The 23,856-nt window shown below is 41.7% G+C and overlaps 1 protein-coding gene across 3 annotated transcripts in view; it reads left to right on the plus strand.

Annotated features, from left to right (window-relative positions):
* TSPAN14 (tetraspanin 14) overlaps positions 1-23,846 on the plus strand; it is an 80,327-nt gene extending 56,481 nt beyond the window's left edge. For all 3 annotated transcript variants that reach the window (XM_084633403.1, XM_084633401.1, XM_084633402.1), the window contains 7 exons: positions 950-1,000; positions 8,058-8,204; positions 9,031-9,201; positions 13,363-13,488; positions 15,375-15,419; positions 16,089-16,208; positions 19,168-23,846. In XM_084633403.1, coding sequence (XP_084489529.1) covers positions 950-1,000; positions 8,058-8,204; positions 9,031-9,201; positions 13,363-13,488; positions 15,375-15,419; positions 16,089-16,208; positions 19,168-19,239 — 732 coding nt within the window. In that variant the 3' untranslated portion in view covers positions 19,240-23,846. The remainder of the gene's footprint in view (positions 1-949; positions 1,001-8,057; positions 8,205-9,030; positions 9,202-13,362; positions 13,489-15,374; positions 15,420-16,088; positions 16,209-19,167) is intronic.
* The last annotated feature ends 10 nt before the right edge of the window (positions 23,847-23,856 follow it).

Genomic DNA, 23,856 nt, shown 5'->3' on the forward strand with positions numbered 1-23,856 from the left:
ATCCTGTGAGATGCTTAGAGTTTCTTCAGAGGTATTCACAGAGGACTGAGTAGATTCATCATATCTCTGGGAGATGTTTCCCCTAGGACAAGCTTAAGACACACATGTGGAATGGCAGAGGGAACATGCACTGCCACTGCCGAGCCATGTGCCTAGTCAGAGAATCTCATTCTCTAGTTGTGCTATAGATCTGGTATCCTTTGCCAGTACTAAATTTGCTTAACATTAATGAAAACTGTAGGTGATGCTTCCTGAATTCAAGACTTTTTTTCCTATGTTCCTCAATCATTGTTAGTCTTTGTCCTATGTTTTTGTTTCTTCAGTATGGATACAATGGTTGACCTCACATGAGGGGACCACACTTTTATACAGGTTTCAGAGTAACAGCCGTGTTGGTCTGTATTCGCAAAAAGAAAAGGAGTACTTGTGGCACCTTACAAGTAGCTCACGAAAGCTTATGCTCAAATAAATTGGTTAGTCTCTAAGGTGTTACAAGTACTCCTTTACTTTTATACAGGTTTCAGAGTAGCAGCCCCATGTTAGATTGTATCCGCAAAAAGAAAAGGAGGACTTTTGGCACCTTAGAGACTAACAAATTTATTTGAGCATAAGCTTTCATGAGCTACAGCTCACTTCATCACTTTTATACAGAATTCTAGAGTCCTAACAAGCCCTTCTGTTCCTACAGGAAGTGTTAACTTAATTAGGAAACCTCTCCTATCAGATGATTTTTATGTTATGCTGTAACAGTTTTTTCTGAGAAAAGGACTGCTGTTCTATGTAAGCCTATATGCATACAGAGACTCATAAATACATTCTCCTATTTGCTTTGTTATATGTATTTATGGTGATTATTTCTAAGGAGGGTGAGGGGAGCATATTATTTCACATTGGGAAGTCTTGTTTTCATTCCTGATTAGTGTACTAATCAAATTTTTCTTTTCTGTAGCTAGCTGGAGTTGCTTTCCTAGCAGCCGGGCTTTGGGCATGGAGTGAAAAGGTAAGATTATGAAGGATTGTTGATGTTGCATTAACCAATTTCTTAAGTGTGTTTTAGCTTCCCATCCTCAAGAAACAATAGGAGTTAAAAACATCTGAGCTAAATTCTTAAGGAAAAAATAATTTACTACTTTATAAAGTCCTAGTTTTTGCCCTTCATAGGGATGGTTGTGTCTGTAGGGCCTATGTACAGTAGGCAGCACAGGTATAATATCCCTCTTATATTTTGCTAGATTAACCTATTCTCCCCTTCAAAGTCCTGTGGTAGTCACCCCAGCATCACTCTGTTATTTTTCCATTTGCCATGAGGAATGAGCTGGATTAAATATGTACAGGTATACAATTCGATCTACCAAGTGTGATAGCTGGAACCATCCATTATGATGATAATGGTACCCTTTAGTCATATGTGTCTGACCTTTTTTTTCTTAAAATTTCTTTTTGTTGCTACCAGCATTGTTGTGACTTGCTTGTGATTAGAATTAAACAACAGGGTTTTGGAACTGCAAGTGCCTGTGTATGTATTGTTGAGTTGCTGTAATTGGTAGTGGAGGTGGGATGTTTGTAGGGGGAAAAAAGGTCTGAGCCCTAATGTCACAACTTCTGTTAACAAACTTTTTATTTTAGAATCTATTGTAGAGATGCAATACATCTATTAGGTCATCTAGTCCAATTCCCTGTCAGTAAATCACCTTATTGTAGACCTACTAGAGTTTTATCTACTCAAATTTTAAATGAGCTGAGATTTCCCCCACTTGGTATGACAGATTATTCCAAAGGCTAGTAGATCATAGTTTGGAAGCTTTCCTGATATTCAACCAAAATTTTCCCTTTCTTAGGCCTTGTCTACACTATGGGGGTAAGTCGACCTAAGTTACGCAACTCCAGCTACGTAGCTTAGGTCGACTTACTGCGGTGTTTGCAACCGCACTGGGTCAACAGGAGACAATCTCCCATCGACTTACTTTATGCTTCTCTTTCCGGTGGAGTACCGGAGTCGAGGGGAGAGTGATCTGTGGTCGATTTAGCGGGTCTTCACTAAAATTTGACTAGATAACTCTCCATTAGACCCGCTGAATCGACTCCCAGTGCATCGATCCCTGCAGCATCGATCCCCGGTAAGTTTATACATTCCCTTAATTTTTTTCCCATTACTCCTTAGGTGTGGTAGATAACTGAGATATCTCTTCCCCATCTCACTTCATGTGCTGTTGAGGAACTGCTAAATGGATTTGAGAGCAAGGGCTGGAATTGGCAAAATATAAACAGTATTGGGAGAAAAAGCACTTATTGGAATTTCAGTTACCGATTTGACCAACAACCAAAGTGAATTAGATCGGAGAAGGATGAGGCAAAAAAAGCTTTTTCTTTTAATTGGTTAAAGAAAGACATGCCAAACATGCATATCTAAGAGCTTTTCTGTCAGTTTTCTTAATCAGCCTGTCTTCTCATATACAGTAGGCCAGGGTGACATTACTTAGAATCATGAAATGTAGGGCTGGAAGGGACCTTGGGAGGTGATTTATAGGGCCCGGGGCTCAGGCTGCTGGCGCGGTAGCGACGGTGGTAGCCGGGAGTCCCGGGCCCTTTAAGTTGCTGCTGGAGCCCCAGGGTAGCGGTGGCAGCAGCTGGGAGCCATGGAGCTCTGGCAGTGATTTAAAGGGCCAGTGGCTCTGGCTGCTGCTGGGAGCCCCGGGCCCTTTTAAATTGCCGGGCCCCAAGGAACCTGCCCCTTTTGCCCCCCCGCATTGGCGGCCCTGCCGGTATGGTCGTCTGTGTACTGGCTCTTACAGGTATGCTGTACCAGACCATACCGACTTACTTTCACCTCTGGTTAATACACCCCAGAATGATAGTCACCTTTTTCACAAGTGCCTCACATTGTTGGCTTACACTCAATGTGTGATCTACTATAACTCCCAGAAACTTTTCTGCAAGTACAACTACCTAGTCAGTTATTCTCCATTTTTGTATTTGTGTATTTGATTTTTGCCAGCCTTTTTCCTGGTTTTGTTAAGAAGTTTTCGTTTCGTTGGTGTTGGACAGACATGCTCTCTAAGCAGCTACCTTGCTCAGTAGGTGCATGTTAAATACAGACAAGTATGCAATGTTTGCTTCCCTTATTAGAAATCCATCTGAGCATTTTCAGGGGTCCAGCAGAAGCCATGTATGTAATGGGGCCTATTCGTCCTTCATTGTTTTGGAAAATGGAGAAAGTTTGAGCTAATCGTATTATAACATACAAGGTTTTCCACTGTCAAAAAAATGCAAACCATGAATTTCTTTTGAATTTCTCCCTATTCTGGTAGGACTGCAGTATGAAACCTAGTTCAGTGTATGAGACCATGCTACTTCCTGTTGCACATTTCCTATTCATTCTGTGAACATTGTAAAGCTAAACAATTAACCTAAATGGTTTCTTACCTAAATTCCCTTTTCTCTGAATTTTATGAGAGATTTTAACATAATTAACACTTTTCTGTTTATAAAACACAAACAGATCTTGAAGAATCTGCCTTCTCTTCTTAAATTTAATTAAGCTCTTCCTGTGCTGTCCACAGTTTAAAAGAGGTGCCTAGTATTGTAATTACAGAAATGGCTAACGCATGACCATCTCCATCTGCCTGGTGGATTATGCAACACACTGGATTTGTTTAAGAGGAAACTTTTGCTAAATGTATCTTCGTATACTGTAAATTGTTAGATCTCTTTAACAGTTCTGTAATTTTTGCGCACGGCATTCTGCCTTCCCACCAGTTAGCTCTTGCTGTTGATGCTCCCAAACCTTGACAATGAGCAGTATGATACCGAAGGTCTGTGGCTTAAAGACCCGTAAACTGTGCATGTACTTAGCTACAGATAAGATAAAACAATCAGTGAGAAAAACTAGTGTCTAAATCCCTTGATGTTACTGATATTCTTCAGCTCTCCTGCAGATGACGTGTGGATCTGTCCTGTTTACTTGCCTGTGCAGATGGAACTCTGAATGTACAGTAAAGAAACAACTCCATGAGCTATGATGCTGCAATAAAACGGGGAGATGAATTTATTTATAAAGCAAAACAAAGTTCACCAATGATGGAGGTGGATGTGGGAAGAGCCAAGGAGAAGTTCTGAACTCTTCCCCGGTGCAAACTGTTAATCTCATCCAAACGTATCTGGCACTTACATAATTCTGAATTCCTCACATTTTTCCCCTCCAGTCAGAATTAATTCAGCTTGATTCTCCAGCAGGGTTTTTTTTTTTTTTTATTAGACATTCATAATCATGAGAGAGTCTACATATTCTCAGTGATTTTGGAATGGAGAATGCCCAGGCTATGATAATTGGTCAGAGTGAAGTGTGCAACAGCTCCTCTCTAGTTCTTGTACTTTTTGACAAATGCTGATTAAAAGTAAAGTTCTGTTAGCATGTTACTGCTGCCAACCTGGCAGCTCTAATGAGAGCCCACTCTGGCAGTTTGTTTTAAATTATAGAGGAAGGTGTAATAATTCTTAAATATCATTGGGGTGCTATCCCTATCCAAAGAGCAGCAATCACGAAATTTCCCAAAAGCAATATCCTTGCCTTATATTTACATGCTTATTAGAGGATAGTATTGAGTCTCTAAAATCCCCCTTTTGTGATGTGTATTTTTAGTTATTCCAGCGCTGGTGTCTCTGTTGAATAGCAAGATGGCAATATACAATGCTTTGAGAGAAGTAGGCTGCTTCTGTGAATTATATTTCTGAATTCTCTGACCTCTCTTTTTGCTATTAGATTTAGTTTGGTTGAGAGAACCACACATCTTCATTTCATGGCGTAATTGCCAGCACTGCTTTGTAAATGGCACTCTATAACCTGTTGATCTTTACCCATTTTTTATTACAGAGTGAAAGACCGAGGTCTTCCTCAGTTTAGAATACGTCTTGTATTCATATTGCTGGTAACTTGTTGGAAACCTTCATGCTTTCACAAAGTTGGCAGCCACATGGATATCACCAAAGATCGGTCTTGCACTCCCCACTTTTTCTTTATCCTGTCTCTATCAACAAAACAATACTAAACCTTAGTTTGTCCCATGCTCTATTACTATATTAAATATTATTGCAATTATACTCTCATTTACTTTCATCCGTCTGGAAAGATCATCTTTGTCGTGTACGTTTATAACTGGTTGTACACTTACATTTTGTATGTAATTTTTAGTAATTTCCATTATGCTAGTGTTAAGAACTCAGTCAGCACGAATCAGGGCTTCATCATACTAGGTCCTATGCAAACACATAACAGAAAGATACTCATAGAACTCATGTTCTAAGATTAGGCAAACTACAATAAGCAAAGAGGAGGTGGATGAACAAGTATATAATAAAGACAGGTGCATATGCATAAGCTAGTCATAATGGTCAATGAAAGCCAAAACAATGTTGTATTTTGGTGTTGGAAGGTAAGTGTTGCTAAATAACCATAATGTGTTCATGTCATCATGTGGTCTCAAGGAACTATTAATTTGTCTTGATGTAGGTTCCCCTGTAACACTGGCAGAAGTTTGTTTGTTTGTACATTGCTTTCCCTCGGTTTGCAGAAAGATGTCCAAGGAGACCCCCAAAGCGTGGTAGTAGTTAAGATTAATTGAATTCAAGAGTACAGCAAAATGTCTTGAGGGGAAAAAACCCATGTCTCTCAAGACAAAAACATCCCCTACAGACCCATCATCTGTAACTGGTTCCTTAGCAGCTGTGACATTGTTTAGGGCTTTAAGGTGGGAAAAGATGGTTCTGAGGCTTGAAAGCTCCCTATCTGATTGCCACACTCCACATGCTAATTGTTTTGCTGTGGCCCTAGTTCAGATCCTCAGGCTTGACGCTAGGTGGAAATGATGTGATGGTTCCAGGCTTTTAGCACCATCTTGTGGTAGCCTGTTTAGTTGAAATCTCCGTGAAGATTGAAATCTCCATGAAGATTGATTTTTCTGCAAAGCTAGTGCTAGGTTATGAGTTCTTCTTTCACCTTTCTTACTGCAGCTCTGCTTCAACTAATTTGCTGTGCTGGATGAAGAAATGGTGTGATTGATCAAACACCTATTTATAAACAATTTTCCAGGAAAACCTCCTTGTGGTGTGCAAGCTTTCCCTAGGCCTAGAGGGTCACATGCAAAAGGTGTTCCTGGGGCTTGTGAAACCCACACACCTTCTGTGTGTAGTGTTCTGTCCCAGCTAATGGCACCGAGACCACTTAGAGAGCAATTAATGAGTCTGCTCTACAGCTTTAACTAATAGCCAGTTGGCTTTTAGCTCATGCGGTAGAAGCTCATGCTTTAAGCTGCAGAGGTTCCAGGTTCGATCCCATCTGCTGACAAGCAGGGGCTGTCAGCGTTACAAGTAGGAACTCTTCTGGGATTTCAACTGGAAAGACTCTGATGCGCGAGACGTGCTTCCTCAGCTAGGGGAAGTATATAACCCACACACCTCCTGGGTGTGGTGTTCTGTCCCTTCTAGTGACACCAAGACCACTTAAAGCAGATGTGGGCAAACTACGGCCAGCGGGCCACATCTGGCCCATGGGATTGCCCTGCCCCTGAGCTCCTGGCCCCAGAGGCTAGCCCCTGGCTCGTTCCCCCCCCCGCCGCCTCTGTGCAGCAGGGCTGCACGCTCATGCAGGGCAGCGTGGCAGTGTATATGGCTCCAGACATGCTGCTCTGAGTGGTATGGTAAGGGGGCCGGGGGGTTGGATAAGGGGCTGGGGGTCCCGGGGGACAGTCAGGGGAGGGGAACAGGGGGTGGTTGGATAGGGCAGAGGTTCTGGGGGGTGGAAAAAGGGGGGGGTTGGGTAGGGGATGGGGTCCCAGGGGGCGGCTGAGGGTGCAGGGTCCCGGGAGGGGGCAGTCAGAGCACAAGCAGCAGAGGGAGTTGCATGGGTTGGGAGTTCTGAGGGGGCAGATAGGGGGCGGGGGCCAGGCTGTTTGGGGAGGCACAGCCTTCCCTACCCAGCCCGCCATACAGTTTTGCACCCCAGCGTGGGCCTCGGCCAAAAAGTTTGCCCACCCCTGACTTAAAGAGAAAGATAAAATGAGTCCACTCTACAGCTTAGCTAAGAGCCAGTTGGCTTTTAGCTCATGTGATAGAGGTTCATGCACTAAGCTCCAGAGGTCCCCGGTTCAATCCTGCCCGCCGACAACCGTGGTCTGTCGGTGTTACAAGTGGGACAGAACACCACAGCCAGGAGGTGTGTGGGTTACAGTTGCATGTAGCCTTTTGTCTATGCACCTTTTACTCCTGTTCCAGAATTTCCTCTAAAACATCAATGTAGCATTAGTGGCTTCTCCATGCTTAATTTCTGTTTTCTTTTTAAGTGCCTTTGCATTCCCTTTACTGAAAGCCTGTCCTAGCTCTTATTTAGCATAAGACAATAACAAAATAAACTAGACTTTTTTAAAAATTTGAAACTCTTCTCTCCCATATAGTTTCAGCAGCCCTGCCTACACAAGGGTAAAAGAAAGCTTTCATTTGTGGAAAGTTGACATAAATGTGCACAGCTGCAGATTACCATGAATCAGAGTATTTTTTTTTTCTTCCTAGCTTTCTGTGTTTCCAGGTGTGAAATGGGAGAGGGGAGGATTGGGCTCTGCTATGTCTTCCTGGGGTAATCTCACTGTCTCATTCCCTCTGGGGCAGAAAGGCATCACACTGCTCACACCGCTGAGCTTCCCATCTCTCTTCCCTCTCACTCTGTCCCTTCTTTTTTTTTCTGGTTTGTTGGGTGATCTGTGGGGAGGCAGGTCAGGAAGCTGGAGAAGCTGAAGGTTAGGGAGGCCTGGTGCTTGGACGGCTTGACCCTTGTGGGACATATCTGTAGGTATAATACACAAATTGGCATGTGGAAGATTGCACATTAAAATTTTTCCAGAGAGTATTTCTGTGTTATGGTAGCTATTTGCACATACATTGAATTGATAAGCAAGTATGAATGCAGGAGGATACAGAAGTAGAGCTGTGGGGGAATAAAATACGACTCCTGATCATGAAAAACGTGCTCCTTTTGTTTACCTGTTTTCCCTTGTGATTATTCTCTTTAGGGTGTATTATCTGATCTCACGAAGGTAACCCGTCTCCATGGCTTTGACCCGGTGGTACTTGTCTTGGTGGTTGGAGGAGTGATGTTTGTTCTGGGATTCGCTGGTTGTGTAGGAGCACTGAGGGAAAACATCTGCCTTCTGAAGTTCGTAAGTAACTTGGTGGTGCTGTCGGGTGGCTCAGTGCTCAGGGAAGAGAAAGGATAGTGTCCCAGTTAAAGAAGAACTGTTAAGTGAAACCAGACATTTGAATTAAGCACAGAAGTGTGTGGTAAATGTTCCTGTTGATGTGGCTGGGGGTGGTATCCACAACAGTAGTACGTTTAGACGTACCTCTTTCTTTCTCTTACATTCTGGAATAGGTTCTGATACCAGAAATCTAACTGCAACCCATAGCACTCCTAATGTCACAAAATTAGGCATTCTAGGATAGACTTCAAAAAAACAAAAAATGTTGAGAGGATTTTGTGGAAAATTTTTATAAACTATTTTTTCCTTAAGTTAAAATGCATTTCTCTTCTGAATGGTTGGTAGGTGGAACTGTGGGACCCCAGCACAGAAATTAATGCTTAACTCAGTTTTAATTCTAATGTTACACTGGATCCAGAAGCTAACAGCTTAATTGAGAAAAGAATTGAAATAAAAATCCAAGTAGCTACCTTTGTCAGGACCATTATTTTCATGTGTTGCCATCTCTGACTGGCTTATTCGTTTTTCATTATCTCTATATTACAATGGACTATGACACAGTGTCTATGTTCACTGCAGACTTTAAGATGACCAAATAAGAAGATAACTCCACCTATTGTATTTTGTTTCCCACTGTGTTTAATTTTAATTTGCCTTGTGTCTTGATCAGATTTGTACTTTGTGAGCATTTTACTGAAGTCCTTGTATCTACTTTTAATTGAGTTGAGATGTGGTTGTATTTGAAATAAGAGTTTTGTAATCTGTGCTCTGTGACTTTATTTTGCAGTTCTGTGGAGCAATTGTACTTATATTTACGTTGGAGTTGGCTGTAGCAGTGCTGGCTTTCTTGTTCCAGGACTGGGTGAGGGACCGGTTCAAGGAATTCTTTGAGAATAACATTAAATCCTACCGAGATGACATCGACCTACAGAACCTTATTGACTCACTGCAGAAAATTGTAAGTCATCCTTTAACGTGTCACATTTTCTGCCTCTCTTTTTCACCCTAAGAACAATCTTAGTCTTTGAGGTTTTCCAGTTGGGATAGCATTTAAAAAAAAAAAATGCTCTCTCAGGAGATTTAAAAAAAAAAATAAAAAAATTACTTTAAGTTCTGCCTTCTTTGGACTGCCCTGATTTTACTTAATGGTGTCAATAGATGTGTCCCTCCAGCAAAATGAAGATAACTCTCAGTACCCTAAAATAATTCTGCAACCAAGCAAACTGCATAGCTGTTGACTTAATCATCACATCGCGTTTACATGGACTTCACTGTCCATGTACACGGACACAGTGCAGGACATTTCTGTTTCAGAAGCCTAGACCTCTACCACTTGAGCCAAAGGAGACTATCTTAAGTATAGAGGTATTGGGTCTTATCCTCAATGGGCCAGTCTCAAAGGGTACTTCTTCAGTACAGTAAGCGTGGGTGATCGACGCCCAGGTTAGCTTAGCACAGGGGTGAGCAGCCATACTCAAAGCCCTACCTGAGTTACTGTGCACTCACCTGCATGTATTACAAGGATTTCTGTGGGGCATGTCCCATAGGCTCTTGTGCTTCAGTAAGCTGAGCTGCTTTCTGGTTCTTTCAAAATGATTTGTTGGAGAACTTCTCTGCCCTTCTGGGTACGTGGGAAGGCGTTGCAGGCCTATCAGCACTCAAGTGATTTAGCTTGTGTCCTGCAAAGTTGGCAAGTTACCAGCCTGACTGAAAGCAGAACCTGGGCTCTAACCCTGGGCCAGCTAGCCCAGATTGAAAGTACCACTACACTCAGATGAGAGGTCTGTGTGTGTGGAGAGGAGGGGAGTTAAGAGCAACACCTTGTGCAATGAAGGCCTTTCCTAAAGAGTAAGACAAGTCTACTAATGGGAGTGGTGCTAACATTCCATTCATTAGAGGACAATGGCATGCATGCACACACCAGGATATTACAAGTCCTACAGTAATAATTGAGTGGTGGTTTTCAGATCAGTTGGCCAACAGCTTCGTACCATAATATAAGTATGCAAGGCAAAGCACACCTCTAATGCTACCCATGTGCTCAGTAAGCACTTCATCAGGGACAAACTTTGGCCCTTCAAAGAATAACCATTGTGTATGTGAGCTCACACAGGCTGTGGTGAAGGGGGTTAACTTCCTCTGTTCAGTGTTTTTCCCCCCATGGCACACAAGATTTTTATAGGCAATTTCTTTCCATCCTTTACAGGCTAAGAACCAGAAATCAGTCTCTTTGCTAAGGATTCAGAAACTGTTAACAATGCTATTTTGCACTTGCATTCCACTTGGATGGTTGATGCAAGCAGTGCCCCAATGCTCTTTTTGTCCATTCATCCAGGTGTTAACCACTAGATGTAGAAGTGGTTAAGCACTAGCAGAAAGACTGACTCAGATAGTCATATAGATTCTTGGAGATGTTCTAATTCTCAGATTTCTACACTGGCAGATGCCATAGGCAATTTGTGCAATGTGTTGCTCTTTAATAGATCCGATTAGGTCACCACAGCTCATTCTTACCTGTTCGCAATGAGTTCTCAGCATCAGTAAATGTCTCAGCTCAGCATACTATTTTCATGCTTCCTGGTGTTGCTATTGATCCAGGTTTAATACAATGAGACAGGCTAATGTGCTAAGCTGATTTACAGGTGAACCCTTATTAAATGCTCTCAATAAAAATAAAAGGCTAAATTTCCCCAAAAGAGAGTTCCACAGCTAGATTATCAGGTTAAGAAATGTGGAAATAAAGCCAGAAAATCTCTGAATAAGCCCGTCACTCACCCACAGTGGGGAACACGGTTAGGCAACAGGGAAACAACTTGACAACCATCACTAAATGTAGCTCTGTAAGATTGAGGAGACCCTTCAAGAAGGTACTGCCATATTCTTTCAGTGCCATGTTGAAATCCATCTTCTAACTAGGCACGGGCTGACTTGCAGTGCCTTCAATATGTGACTCTGGGCTAGTGAAGAGCTTTTTGTATACAGCTCATTGCATTGACTAATGCAAAGTCATATTACCTTGTGGCTTACATTTGAGCAGGGCTTCTCCTTTATAGCCTTACTTTACTTACGCAGACTGATTGGCATTTTTAGTAGGAGCATGGCTTCTAGCAGTGATTTTTTTGGGTGAGTGGAGCAGGGGAGAGTGGGAAGGGAGAAGGGGTGGATGAAAAGGCCGAAACCCACTTGCTGCTGTCTCCAAGTTTTTATGTACAACCTCTGAAACATATTGATTTAAAGAAGTAGAGGGAAGGTATTGACACAGAATTATTTTTAGCAGTTTTTCCCCCCTCCTTCTAGCCACTACTGCAAACCTTTTTTCCTCCAAAGTTAATGCATTTTTTCTGAATCACCCAAACTATTGTGACACTGTCCATTCTGAAACAAACTTATTTTCCAGTGTTGTCTGTTGGATGTTGCTGTTCCTGAAGTTACTGTTGATTAGTTTTTTCTTTCTAATGGAACACATTATATTTGGTCCACACTTCCCATAATATTTTAAAATTATAATGGAGACTTTTGAAAATGTCTTGTTTCATTAATCAGGCTATTTTCTCTGGATCAGTAAATTTGTTTGTTTGATTCTTTGTCTTGTTAGCTCAAATCATGTATATATCTTTTTGGTGAAAAAGTTTCAGGAATGTATTTCTGATTAAGCTTTGTAAATTTCATGGGTTTTGTATACAAATTTCACAGTAAAATGGGGATGGGAAAATCCTACTTTGTAGTGGAGATTTCAGGTGTTTAATTACAGTTTCATAAAACACTGACATTTTAGGAAAGTTCAAGCTCTGTAACATTTTTCTGTATTTGCTTATGGCAAATGTTTGTGTAACTGGTCTGTGGAGGGTGGGACAAAGTTGTACCCCTATAATTGTTCAAAATTTGCTAGTTGTAGTTTTGCTTTGCTTAACAGTACCTCGTCTAAAGTATAAAAACACATACATCGCTTGATTAATATGAGAATCAAGTCTGCTTTATATAAAATGGGTACAGTGTGGGTGGACAGTGGAAGTGCATGGTTTCCATAATGTATCTACCCGAACCCAATGGGATCAACTCATAGAAGTGAAGTGATATTTCATTTTCTGAGGCCAAGTCTGTCCATGGCCTTTCTTCTGATACTACCATTTAGAGTGCCAGTTGTGATGACATTTCTTGTCATGTTAATGTCTGTCCCCAGGAACTGGACGGAAGTTACAATTTTAACAGATACCCTGGTATAGAGCAATGGTTTTCAAGCTGCGGATCTGCAACCCAATAGTGGGTCGCGGAATGTAAGGCACTGGGTCATAGCAGCTCCGGTCAGCACTGCTGACCGGGCTGTTAAAAGTCCCATCGGTGGTGCTGCCCAGCTAAGGCAGGCTAGTCCTACCTGTTCTGACACTGCACTGCACCCCGGAAACGGCCAGCAGGAGATCTGGCTCCTAGGTGGGGGCGGGGAAACGGGGCTCTGTGCGCTGCCCCCACCCCAAGCACTGGCTCTGCAGTCCCATTGGCTGGTTTCCGACCAATGGGAGCTGGGGGGGGGAGCCATGCAAAGCTGCTTGAATGTCTCTGCCTAAGAGCCAGACCTGCTGCTGGCCGCTTCTGGGGTGCAGCGCGGTCTGCGGTGCTAGGACAGGCAGGAAGCCTGCGTTAGCACCCCTGCTGCATCGCTTACTGGGAGCCACTCGAGGTAAGCCTGTACCCCAATACCCTGCCCTGACCCTGAGCCCGCGCCCCAACACGGATCCCCTTCCTGCAATCCAAACCCCTCCTCCCTGGCCCCACCGCAGAGCCCGCACCCCCAGCCCAAAGCCCTAAGCCCCTCCCAAACCCCTCATCCCCAACTCCTTTGGGTCGTGGGCATCAACATTTTCTTCAACTGGGTCACCTGAAAAAAAGTTTGAAAACCACTGGTCTAGGGTAAGCAACATGGAGCTGGATACTAGGGTCTTCAGAATTCTACTTCTTGCTTGGCCATTGATTCACCGGGTGGCCTTCGACAAGTCACTTTACCTCTCCATCTCGGTTTCTCTGTCTGTTAAACTGAACTGATAACACTTGTCTATCTCACAGAGCTATTATGAGGACAATTCTCTTTATACAGCACTTCTAAGTTTTTCTTCATCTGTTGCAGAACCATTGCTGTGGTGCTCAGGGGCCAGATGACTGGGATCTTAACATTTACTTCAACTGCAGCACTGAAAGCAAAAGTCGTGAGAAGTGTGGGGTTCCCTTTTCCTGCTGTGTACCTGATCCTGCTGTGAGTTGTTTCCTGGCTTTGTATTTCTATATTATTACTGGAGAATTTTGAAAGGATGTGCTTCCTGAATATGCTGTAATGTCTAGGGTTTTAAGAAGAAGGGAAATAAAGATTGGGAGGAAGAGAAAATATGCTGGAAATAAACTCTCTCTCTTTTTCTTTGTGTTTGGGGGTGGGGAGAGTATGAAAAGACTTAAAGAAAAAGAACAGGAAGAGTAAATGAAGATGATGGAGGGGAGAGCCTCTGAGAATAGATGCTACACTTGCTCCTATCTTGCTGGAAAATCTGTCTCACTGTACATTGCTATTCCAAATTCCTCAGAGATCCAAAGAAACCTTATAGTCTATTGCTGAAAAACACTGGTGTCGGAACTAGAGAAACTATTTTTGTATCCCTGAAGCCCATGGATGTTGGATATTGTTTTGTTAGAAATCCATTGTTTCCTTGAGTTCCTGGTCTCTTGTTCCCAAAGCTGATGGGACCTGGGAGCTCTGTCTGAGCAGTGTGCTCAGTCCCTAGGGTGAAGGGGGTATCTTAAAACTGTTCTATACCCACCCCTGTGATAGATAAAATAGCACGGGCTCACTGGCTCTGCTGATAAAATGAGTAATCATATTGGCCTCAGTGGGATTTATGCGCCTTAGTGCTTTGCTGGATTCGGGCCCAAAAGCAGTCTGTCTGGCTTGCTTGCCTGGCTGCGACATGAACCTTGAGTTGGACATGAGGACTGTAGTATCTCAGTGCTTCAGAAGAGATTTGAAGGACACCCCTTTCTCAGGGTTTGATTATTCTTTATTTTTTTTAATAGCAGTCTGAATTAGTCGCACTCAGTTTGATTTAATCACAAACTTGTTGTTTCTGGCATTCAGTACTGTGAAACACCTCTTTGCACAAAATGTTATTTTTGGCATTTAATTCCTATAACTGCAAATTATGGTAAATTGACAACTATAATTATGAAGCAAATAGGTTTTCATTTTTATTTTATTTTAATTTTTTTGCTTTCCTCTTAACAAAACTGTGGTCTTGAAATGAATCTCAATATTACTCACACACACAAGTGTCTCTGTATCCATTGAAGCCACAAGTAATTTCAGTGATCTTTGTGCTCTGTAAGGCTTAGAGTTCAGTACGCTTCAATGTCAGGTCCTATTTTCAGGGTTTGTTAGAATTTTAGAGTCTGATTACTTGGTAGACTTTTGAACTAAATGCACTAAAAATAATCTAAGTCAAATAGCTTGTGATCTTGTAGGAGTCCAGCTGTTAGCTGATCAAAATCACAAACATGCCACCAAAAGGGGAAAGGAGGGGAGCACGACTGGCTTACAAAAATCCCCTGCACTCTTGTGTAAATAAATAGGCTGTTTTTGTTTTGTTTTGTTTTTTAATCCCGTCTCCAAAACGTTCAACTGTTGTTGCGTGGGACTTCAGCCACGCAACTCCGTAAAGCTGGTTGAAGTTAGTTGGCTGAAGTGACAGAAGTCTTTGAAGGTGTAGGTATTGGATCGTTAGTATTTCAAGAAATAGGTGTTAGAGATGTCTGCAGAGTAGTGATACAGCTGAGCGAGCTGTAATTTATGATGTTGGGTTGGCCTTGGTGATGAAAATTGAGGGTGGAAGAAACAAGATTGTAAGGATGTGTGGGGCCTATAAAGTAATGGGATAACATATCCATATACTTCAGCATGTCTCATGGTCTTATAAAAAGATAAGCTTTTTTTAAAAAAAAAAAATGCAATAGTGGAGCATGAACAGAAGATAGAATAGTTCCCTCAGTTGGTGTTGGTTGTAGTTTGATCACGAGTCTTCTAACAGATAAACAATGTCCTGTGAACTCAAGCTGGTAGGATTGTATTAATATTTCTAACTTTTTCCCCCTTCCCAGCAAAAGGTTGTGAATACACAGTGTGGATATGACATCAGAGCACAGGTGAGTATCTGCTACCTAAAGTGTTGGTGTTTCTAGCTGGTGGTGGTTCAGATGTGTGATCTAACACACTGATAAATTAGATTGGGTCACTCTTTTCGAAAAACTTAAATATTTTGGCCTATCTTTTTAAATTTGAGAAACTAAGAGTAATAGTCAATGTTTATGCAGGAGCGATAAAATAGAGCAGCAAGGGAAAACTATAAGAACAAATAACTGAATGCTGGACTATACCATCACCTGCATGGAAGCTGCCCTGGGGATTTTCTGTAGCCAGTGAGAGGGTCTGCCTGTACTAGGGACAGGTGGAGAGAGACAGTGGATACGTTTAATTGGTGGGAGGTGGTGAGGTAGCGCTGTTATCATTGAAAGAAGAGACTCAAAGTTCAAGTGTATTCCAAATAAGTTCCTACAATTCTGGTTATTTATCAGAACTTTTGAAGGGTGTTCCTAATTAATAGTCAATTTGCAGCAAGAAATATGTACTGATTCATGAAGCTCAAGACAATCTGAGTTACAAGTCTCTAGTTCTTGTACTTCTGGATTCCTTTTAAAAATACTAGTTCTGTCAACTACAGACCCATACAAAGAAATGTTGCCTGCATAGTTCTAGTAAATATAAACGAAAAAGTAACATGCTTCCCCCTTCTCCCCCCCCCCCCGTCTACCCAGAAGAAAAACCGATGGGACAACTTAATTTTCACGAAGGGTTGTATCCCTGCTCTTGAAGCTTGGCTACCCCGAAACATCTACATTGTTGCAGGAGCCTTCATAGCTATCTCATTGCTGCAGGTCAGTGGTTTCATTCTTCTACTGCCACAGTAAAAGCTTCAGCCTCACATCTTCTGTCTACTATAAGGTAGTTGAAGGGAGGAAAACAATACAGTAACGCCTCACTTAAAGTCGTCCCAGTTAACGTTGCTCAGTTGTTACGTTGCTGATCAATTAGGGAACATGCTCATTTAAAGTTGCAAAATGCTCCCTTATAACGTCTTTGGCAGTCACCTGCTTTGTCCACTGCTTGCAGGAAGAGCAGCCCGTTGCAGCTAGCTGGTGGGGGCTTGGAACCAAGGTGGACCAACAGCCCCCCTATCAGCTTCCCCGCTCCCCTAAGTTCCCTGTGCAGCAGCCGCCCAGCAGGCTATCAATTGCTGACAGTTCAGCTGTCCCTCCCCCCACTGCCGTGCAGCTCCTGCCCTTTGCCTTGAAGCTGCTCCCCGAGCCTCCTGCTTGCTGTGCAGGGGCAGGGACCAGAGAGGGGCTAATGTCAGGGTGTCCCCCTCCCTCCTGCTCCTGCACCCCGCTTACCCCATCTTCCGTAGAGCAGCGGGGACACACGAGAGGTTTCAGCACGGAGGGAGCTTCCTGGCAGCAGCTGGTCTCTCAGCTTGCTGATCTACTTAATAAGGCAGTGCCTTTAAGAGTGGGGTCAGCATACTTAAAGGGGAAATGCGCCCCTCTCTCTCTCTCTCTCTCTCTCTCTAAAACACACACACGGTTTGTGTCTCTGTCTCTGTCTGCCATGCTGTCTCCCCTCCCTCCATTGGTGCTGCCTTGTAGAGTGTGAGGCTACATTAAAAACAATGAGTTAACCCTTGAGGGCTCAGGCAGTTGCTAGCTCATCATTTAGCAGTAAGGCATTCCCTGGGAAATATCCCACCCTCTGACTTCACCACCTCAACCAAGCTTCACAATCATCATCGCTCTGAACAGTATTAAATTGTTTAAAACTTATACTCTGTGTGTGTGTGTGTGTATGTATGTATGTATAATATAGTCTTTTTTTGGTCTGGCAAAAAAAAAAATCTCTGGAACCTAACCCCCCTATTTACATTAATTCTTATGGATTCGCTTAATATCGTTTTGCTTAAAGTTGCATTTTTCAGGAACATAACTACAACATTAAGTGAGGAGTTACTGTATTTTAGAAACTTTGAAATCCTTGCGTTTTGCAAAGTATGGCAAAAAATTTAACACTGTGTTTTTGAAGGATGAAAGTATGTGGTTTTATTTTAATTTCTTAGCTTTGTGAAATATTAAGTCTCTCTTTAAGGAAAAAAAATGCATGGCTTTTAGGTTTTTTTAAAATTGCTAGTAAGGACAAGGCTGCAAAGTGCGGAGGTGTTGTTGTGACCTCTCATTTCCATAGACCTATGTTCAAGCTTGCCTTTGTCACAAGTTAACATGGATTTGCTGGTCTCGTTGCACTTTCATGCCCCTTTTCATCAATATCCTAAAATCACCACATGGTCTGGTACCAATGAACCTATTTGGTAATCTGTGCTCAGGAGAAGCCCAGGACTAGAATAGTGGCGATGTCTGATCTTTAACTGGCTCGTCTTCAAGATCATAGAAGTCTTCAGTGACTAGATCTTCTCCTTAAATCAGTAAATTATTTTACATTGCATGATGGACCCACAATGAAATGTAATCTGAGAAAATTGAACTTCCTCTTAAATTTTCAAAAATGGCCCAATTTTTTGTGAAAAATATGAAAGTTTTACCGATTTTTGAACACGTGCACACCCACAACCTTTTTCCAAAATTTATTTTCAACCCAAACCAGTTTTCATTGAAACATTGCAAAACTTTGAATGTTGGGGGCGGAGGGGTTAATTTGAAAAAAGGCCATTTTTGGTGAAAGGCTCAAAATGATATGATGACATTTTTCACACTAAGGTTTGTGGTAAATGTTTCATTCCTTTGGCACAGTTAAATGTGAATTAAATGTACAAAAAGCTTTCAAAGTGTAATATTGACTGAAAGAGAGAGATAGGGTCAGGCTATATGATATCAGAGGGATGGAATGCAAGCCATATGAGCAAAGACTGAAAGAATTGGGTATACTTAGTCTGGAAAAGAGGAAATTAAGGGGTGGGGGGGATGTATGTGGTTTTCAAATACTTGAAAGGTTCCCCTAAAAAAAGATGGAGAAAAGTATTTTTCTGTCTTGTCACAGAGGGCAGGGTAAAGGACAATGTGTTCAAACTACTGCATAGCAGATTTAGATTAAATTCTCAGGAAAAACTTCCTAACTGTAAGAACAGTAGGACAATGGAACAGACTGCCTAGGGAGGTTGTGGAAGCTCCTACTCCGGAGGTTTTCAAAGGGAAGTTGGACAGCCGTCTGTCTTGGATGGTTTAGACACAACAAATCCTGCATTTTGGCAGCGGGTTAGACTGAGTAGATGACCCTTGCAGTCCCTTCTAACTCTCTGATTTTATAAATCTTCAAGTTGGATCACTGAACTGGGCAGAAAAATGGAAATGCCTGAAATGTTTAAAAGTAATTGAAATGATGGGAGAGTGTTAGACCTAAAGGAACCTCGCTGAACCTGGCTTCCCACTCTGACACACAGAAGTCATATGATTGTTCCCAGTAGAAGTGTTACATGAAAGCATCTTTTTTTTTTTTTTTTTTTAATCACCAGCTTTTTGTTTTATGGGCCAGATTATGCCACCCTTACCCTCATTGGGTAGTGTGTAGCTATTTGGGTGAGAAGTCCCCGAGTCTGCAAATATCTTAAGCATAACTTCACTCACATGAGTAGTTTCATTAACTTTAATGGGAATACTCATTTGAGAAGAGTTTTATACATGTGCTTAAGTGTTTGCAGAATTGGAGCCTGACTAAGGGTAGCAGAATCTGTCCCTTTACTCAGAGCAACCTCACAACTTGGTAATCTCCAGAATGTGCATTTTCCCTCTGAGACTGCTTACAGGTTTTGTGTCTTTTTGTGTTTGTCTTTAGATTTTTGGGATTTTCCTGGCCAGGTCACTGATTTCAGATATTGAAGTTGTAAAGGCAAGTCATCTTTTCTGAAGATGAAAGCAGACACCAGCTGTGAAGACAAATACATTTCACTGCTATTGATTTGACATCAAGGTGAAAAGACATTGAGAGACACACGGGCCTTGGAGTGCTCCAGGTTTTAAAAGCCTTATTTTTGTATCAGCCAGATGTTACTCTGCTTCTGCTTTTGCTGCAGGCTGGTGCAGAAAGAAGACACTGCTTCCTCCTCCTAACCCTCTTCTCCCCAACGCAACCTGTTTCTTTTTCCAAGAGGAAGACTAGATTTAAACCTCTTTTGGTGTGGAAGACATTTCTCTAAACCTATGAGGGATGGACTGAAAGACTTCAGTAAGCAGAAATGGAAACTGCTGTAAACCAGTCCCTTACCTTGAAGAACTTGCTGCTGTAAGGCCTGTTTTGTCTTGGCTCCCAGCTACCATCACTGGAGGTTGCAAATGTTGCGTTCGTTATGTGGATCATAGCTGCATCTGTTGTGGTGTTTGTCATGGTCTTAGAGGAGAGTGTCCTAAAGATCGACAATGACCCCATTGATGGAATAGGCAAAGGAGGTTACTTAACGTCTATTCTCAAAACGTTGTAGTCTGTTCTCGAAACACCAAGCATTTCATTGCATCCTATGTAAGTGGAAGGCCCAGGCAGTTATGTCATTTGATTATTGGGAGTCATGATAGTCTTGGTATTAGAGACTGTAAAGAAATGTCATTAAGTCTCCAGTTGTCAGATGGAACCTCAGCTGAGCAGAAGTAGGGAATGTCCCTATATGAGCTAATGTAGATATTTCAGTAGGGACTCAAATGCTTGAGTAACAGAAGCCACTTATTTTGAAAGTTCTTGCCAACATAAGTTTCTCAAGAGAGAGTAATTTAATTATATATTGATAGCATAGTTGGAAATCTTTTCATGAGGATAGGTGGATTCTCTGATGCTATTACTCCTGTTTAGATGTTTGTAAATAGTTTTAATTTATCAAGGAGAAAATCTCACCGTTTGCTTACACTGTTTTGTAGAGCAATTACTTCTAAAAAGAGTGATATCTGCTGGGCTGAAGGCATTTAACAATTCTGCTTGGTACAAGAGATCACTGAATATGCGATTGTATCTGTCAAGAGCTCTCTAGTCTGCCATCTGTTCTCTTTCACACCTGTCCACTACACTGTTGTTTATCATCTTCTTTGACTGTTGATTGCTATAGTAGGACTAAAAAGACATTCAAGGACAAGCTAAACTCTGTCAGACCTTTGATTCAGGATTTTCCAGGCTAGTCAAAAGCTAATATAATATACATAAGAGTCTAGTGGAGCACTGGAGTTACTAGCATTAATTTATTTTAAGAAATTGTTTGAATGCATTGTTGTTTCCTGTTCCATTTGTCCTTTGCTGCTCAGCCTTTCCTGCAAAAATGCCAGATCCAGTCATGTTGAAGAAATGCTCAGAGCTGTGCCTCCAGAATAATGCTTTAGGCCCTGGCCCAAAGTGAGTGCAACTCCCATTGAAGTAAAACGGGTATGGCTCCTGTTTACACCAGGGATGAAATTAAGTCCTTATGACATTTCCTGCAAACTGGTGTGCTTAAGACCTGATCCAAAGTCTATGGAGGCCGATGGAAAGACTCCCATTGACTTCAGTGGGCTTTGGATCTGGCCTGTAGTGCTAGTCCAAACCGCTCTTCTGATCTTCTGTGAAATCAAAAATCAGAGTACAACTAACTGTAACAACTGAAATGTGTGATACATAATAAGGAACGCTTTTAAATAGCTGTTGCAGTGTCAATTTTACTATGGGCTATTTACTAACAAAACTGTTCACTGCTTGTAATGGCACCCTATTTTTCAGGGATAGCAATTATTTGCAGTGCCTAATGTTGTGTAAATTCTAGTAAAGTATATATTTTTGTAATTATATTTTACTATATTGATGCTTGTTTCCAAAGTGTTATGCTTTCTTAGAATGCCAAACTTCTGATTACATCTTTTTATGTACATGTGTTTAACCTTGTGTGTGTTATCTAAGTATTAATGAGCAATTCACTGGAAGAAAGGTGGTACCAGTAGGGATCTGTACCAGCCTTTCTTGCATGAAAGCTAGAAGAAGGCTGCTTTGACATTCTGTGAAACATTTCATGGACAATGCTGTATTTTGTATGTGGCTTTCAGCTGAGCTTTCATGTTTCTTTTTCTGACCAATGACTGAGATGGAACGGGAAAAGGAAGCCTGTCTAAGAATGGCTGATTTCCTCAGAGACCGACACAGAATACAGTGTCTATTGTATCCTTCTACATGACCTGAAGGTAAAATCTCCAGCCATATACTGTGATTTTTTTCTTTGATCTTCAACAAGAAGAAAAACAGTAAGTAGGAGAAGCTGGAAAGAGGGCAAAAGAAGCTGCTTCTACAGAGCCCTGAAACTGAAATCTGTGCCACGTTTGCTGGATCTATTGCAGCGGTAACAGACTTAAACTCTCTGCTGATATTTGCATTTAGTAGGTAGCACAGCAATGTCTATAATTATTGCTTCAAGTTCTTCCACTAAGAACATCGGTTTGCAGCGCCAGACAACCCGAGGCTTAAAGCCACATCAACCAATTTATGCTTGTGACCTGTGACAATACAGTAATCCATTTAGTTTGAAAACACTACATTCGGTTTGTGAAATGTAGCCACCTGCATTGCAGCTAGGGAATAGATTTCACTATTCTCTGAACTTGTGAAGAGGTAGCGCTTTCCTGAAAGACCAATAAAACCAGCAGGCCATTTCTTTAGCTGGGGAAAATCAACACAGGTCCACTAGCTTCGTTGGACCTACCCCAACACCAGCTGAGGATCTGGGCAGGTGTAAGATCTCTCCGTCGTTCTCTGTATCATCAGGTTTCTTCTGCTTGCTTGATGGCAAATTAGTGTCTAACTCCTCTTGTCTTATCAATCGTGTCTTCTGTGCAAAACAAAATTAATCTGAAGTGTAGCTTTTCACAATTAGGTGCTTATTCCTGTTGCTTTTACTACTGTTAACACTTAAAGTTAATAGCAGCTATTTACAACACTCTTGTAAATAATGCTTAATGCCTCACGAAAGCAGAGAAAAGGGTTTTATTATCATTTTTCACTTCTTTCTGCTTCTGAATTTTCAAAAGTGCCTAAATCCCACATACAAAAGTGACTCGGGGATTTAGAAGCCTAAGTGTATTTAAAAGTGACTTTCAATGTGGGACTTTGGCTCCTAAGTCACTTAGGTACTTCTGGAAATTTTGTTCCCAGCCATTTTAAAGAGCAGTTCTGCTGGCAGTGGCAAATATAGTTCGCAAAAACTAGATCCCTGAATTGATATGAAAGATGAACATTTGCCCGTTGCTTACTAAACACACCTTTAAATAGAACATCCTTTATGAACCTGCAGTGCCTTAATTGCTAGAGATATGTAGGTTCTGATTGCCTGAGTCCTGCAAAGCTTAACCAGTTAACTGCTTCTGCTGCCTCTAAGGCTCCTAATGAGGAGCAACTCAAATCATTCCACCGCCAAACTTCATAAATGCTTGAAGTTGAGATCTCAACGGTAGCATTCAGACCAAGTCCACCACACTACAATAGAAACAAGTTCTTTTTTTGTTTTTTGTTTTTTTAATGAAGATATCAGATGTGAACTTTAACTTATATGACCTGAACTTGAGAGACAAAAGCAGAACTAATGGACTGGGCTATGAGACGACATTTAATTTCTAGGAAGTGAGTGCTTTTATTTCTGGGATACTTTATCTTTATTTAGTTTTTCACCGTTATGAGTGACAGTGATAATGGGCTTTGGTCTCCGCATAGTGCACCTTGATTCAGACACACAACTGCTTATGGATCAAGATGAGAATAGATTCTTTTGTGAGCCCCAGACTGAGCAAAGCACACAGAAGTGTATCCCCTTCCCAAAGGAGCACCCCTCTCCTGGGAATCTGAACAATTCACCCCATGTTGCAATGACCTTTTGTACAGCACAAGAAGGCTGGAGTGTGCTCCCATCAGAGTCTGTCAAGGCTGCTCCACAACTCAGCCTGAGCTGTGTGTCAAGCTGCTCCCCTCTTTTCCAGAAGCTAGACATGTAGCTTTAACAGTGTTTCTAGTCCACAAAGGGATGGATCAAACTCTGCTCCCCAGTTGGTTTCCCTGGGGTTTGGTTTCTTTTTCTTCCAATACCTTTGTCTTCTAAGCCTTAAAATAAATTGACTTAATATATCAAACCTCATGTCTTTCCTCACTGGACCTGTGTTTTCTTTTCAGCTCTGAGACTTGTTGGATCCAACCATTTGTAAATTGAGTGGTTTTTATTGCTGAGGTTTAAATTCTCTATTGATGCTTTTGATGACCAGCACAAACAAAGGAGACGGTGTGCCTTTAGCATATGTGCTTTTGTTATGTTTTTACATCGAGACCTTTTTAATTCATTCTTACGTAGCACTCCCAGCTGCCAAATGTTGCTTATGATTTATTGCACAGATGCTTTGTATGGTCTGCCAATGTCAAAGATTGTAATTGAGTGTTGAAAGCCAGTGTAAAAGTGTTTCAAGGAGAACTGTAAAATGCATTGTAGAGAAACAGTGGCTAAATTTGCAGTCCCTAAAATTTGTATAAATAAAGTTAATTTTC

Source organism: Lepidochelys olivacea (genome assembly GCF_965140295.1).
Source record: "Lepidochelys olivacea isolate rLepOli2 genome assembly, chromosome: 7".
Lineage (NCBI taxonomy): Eukaryota > Metazoa > Chordata > Testudines > Cheloniidae > Lepidochelys > Lepidochelys olivacea.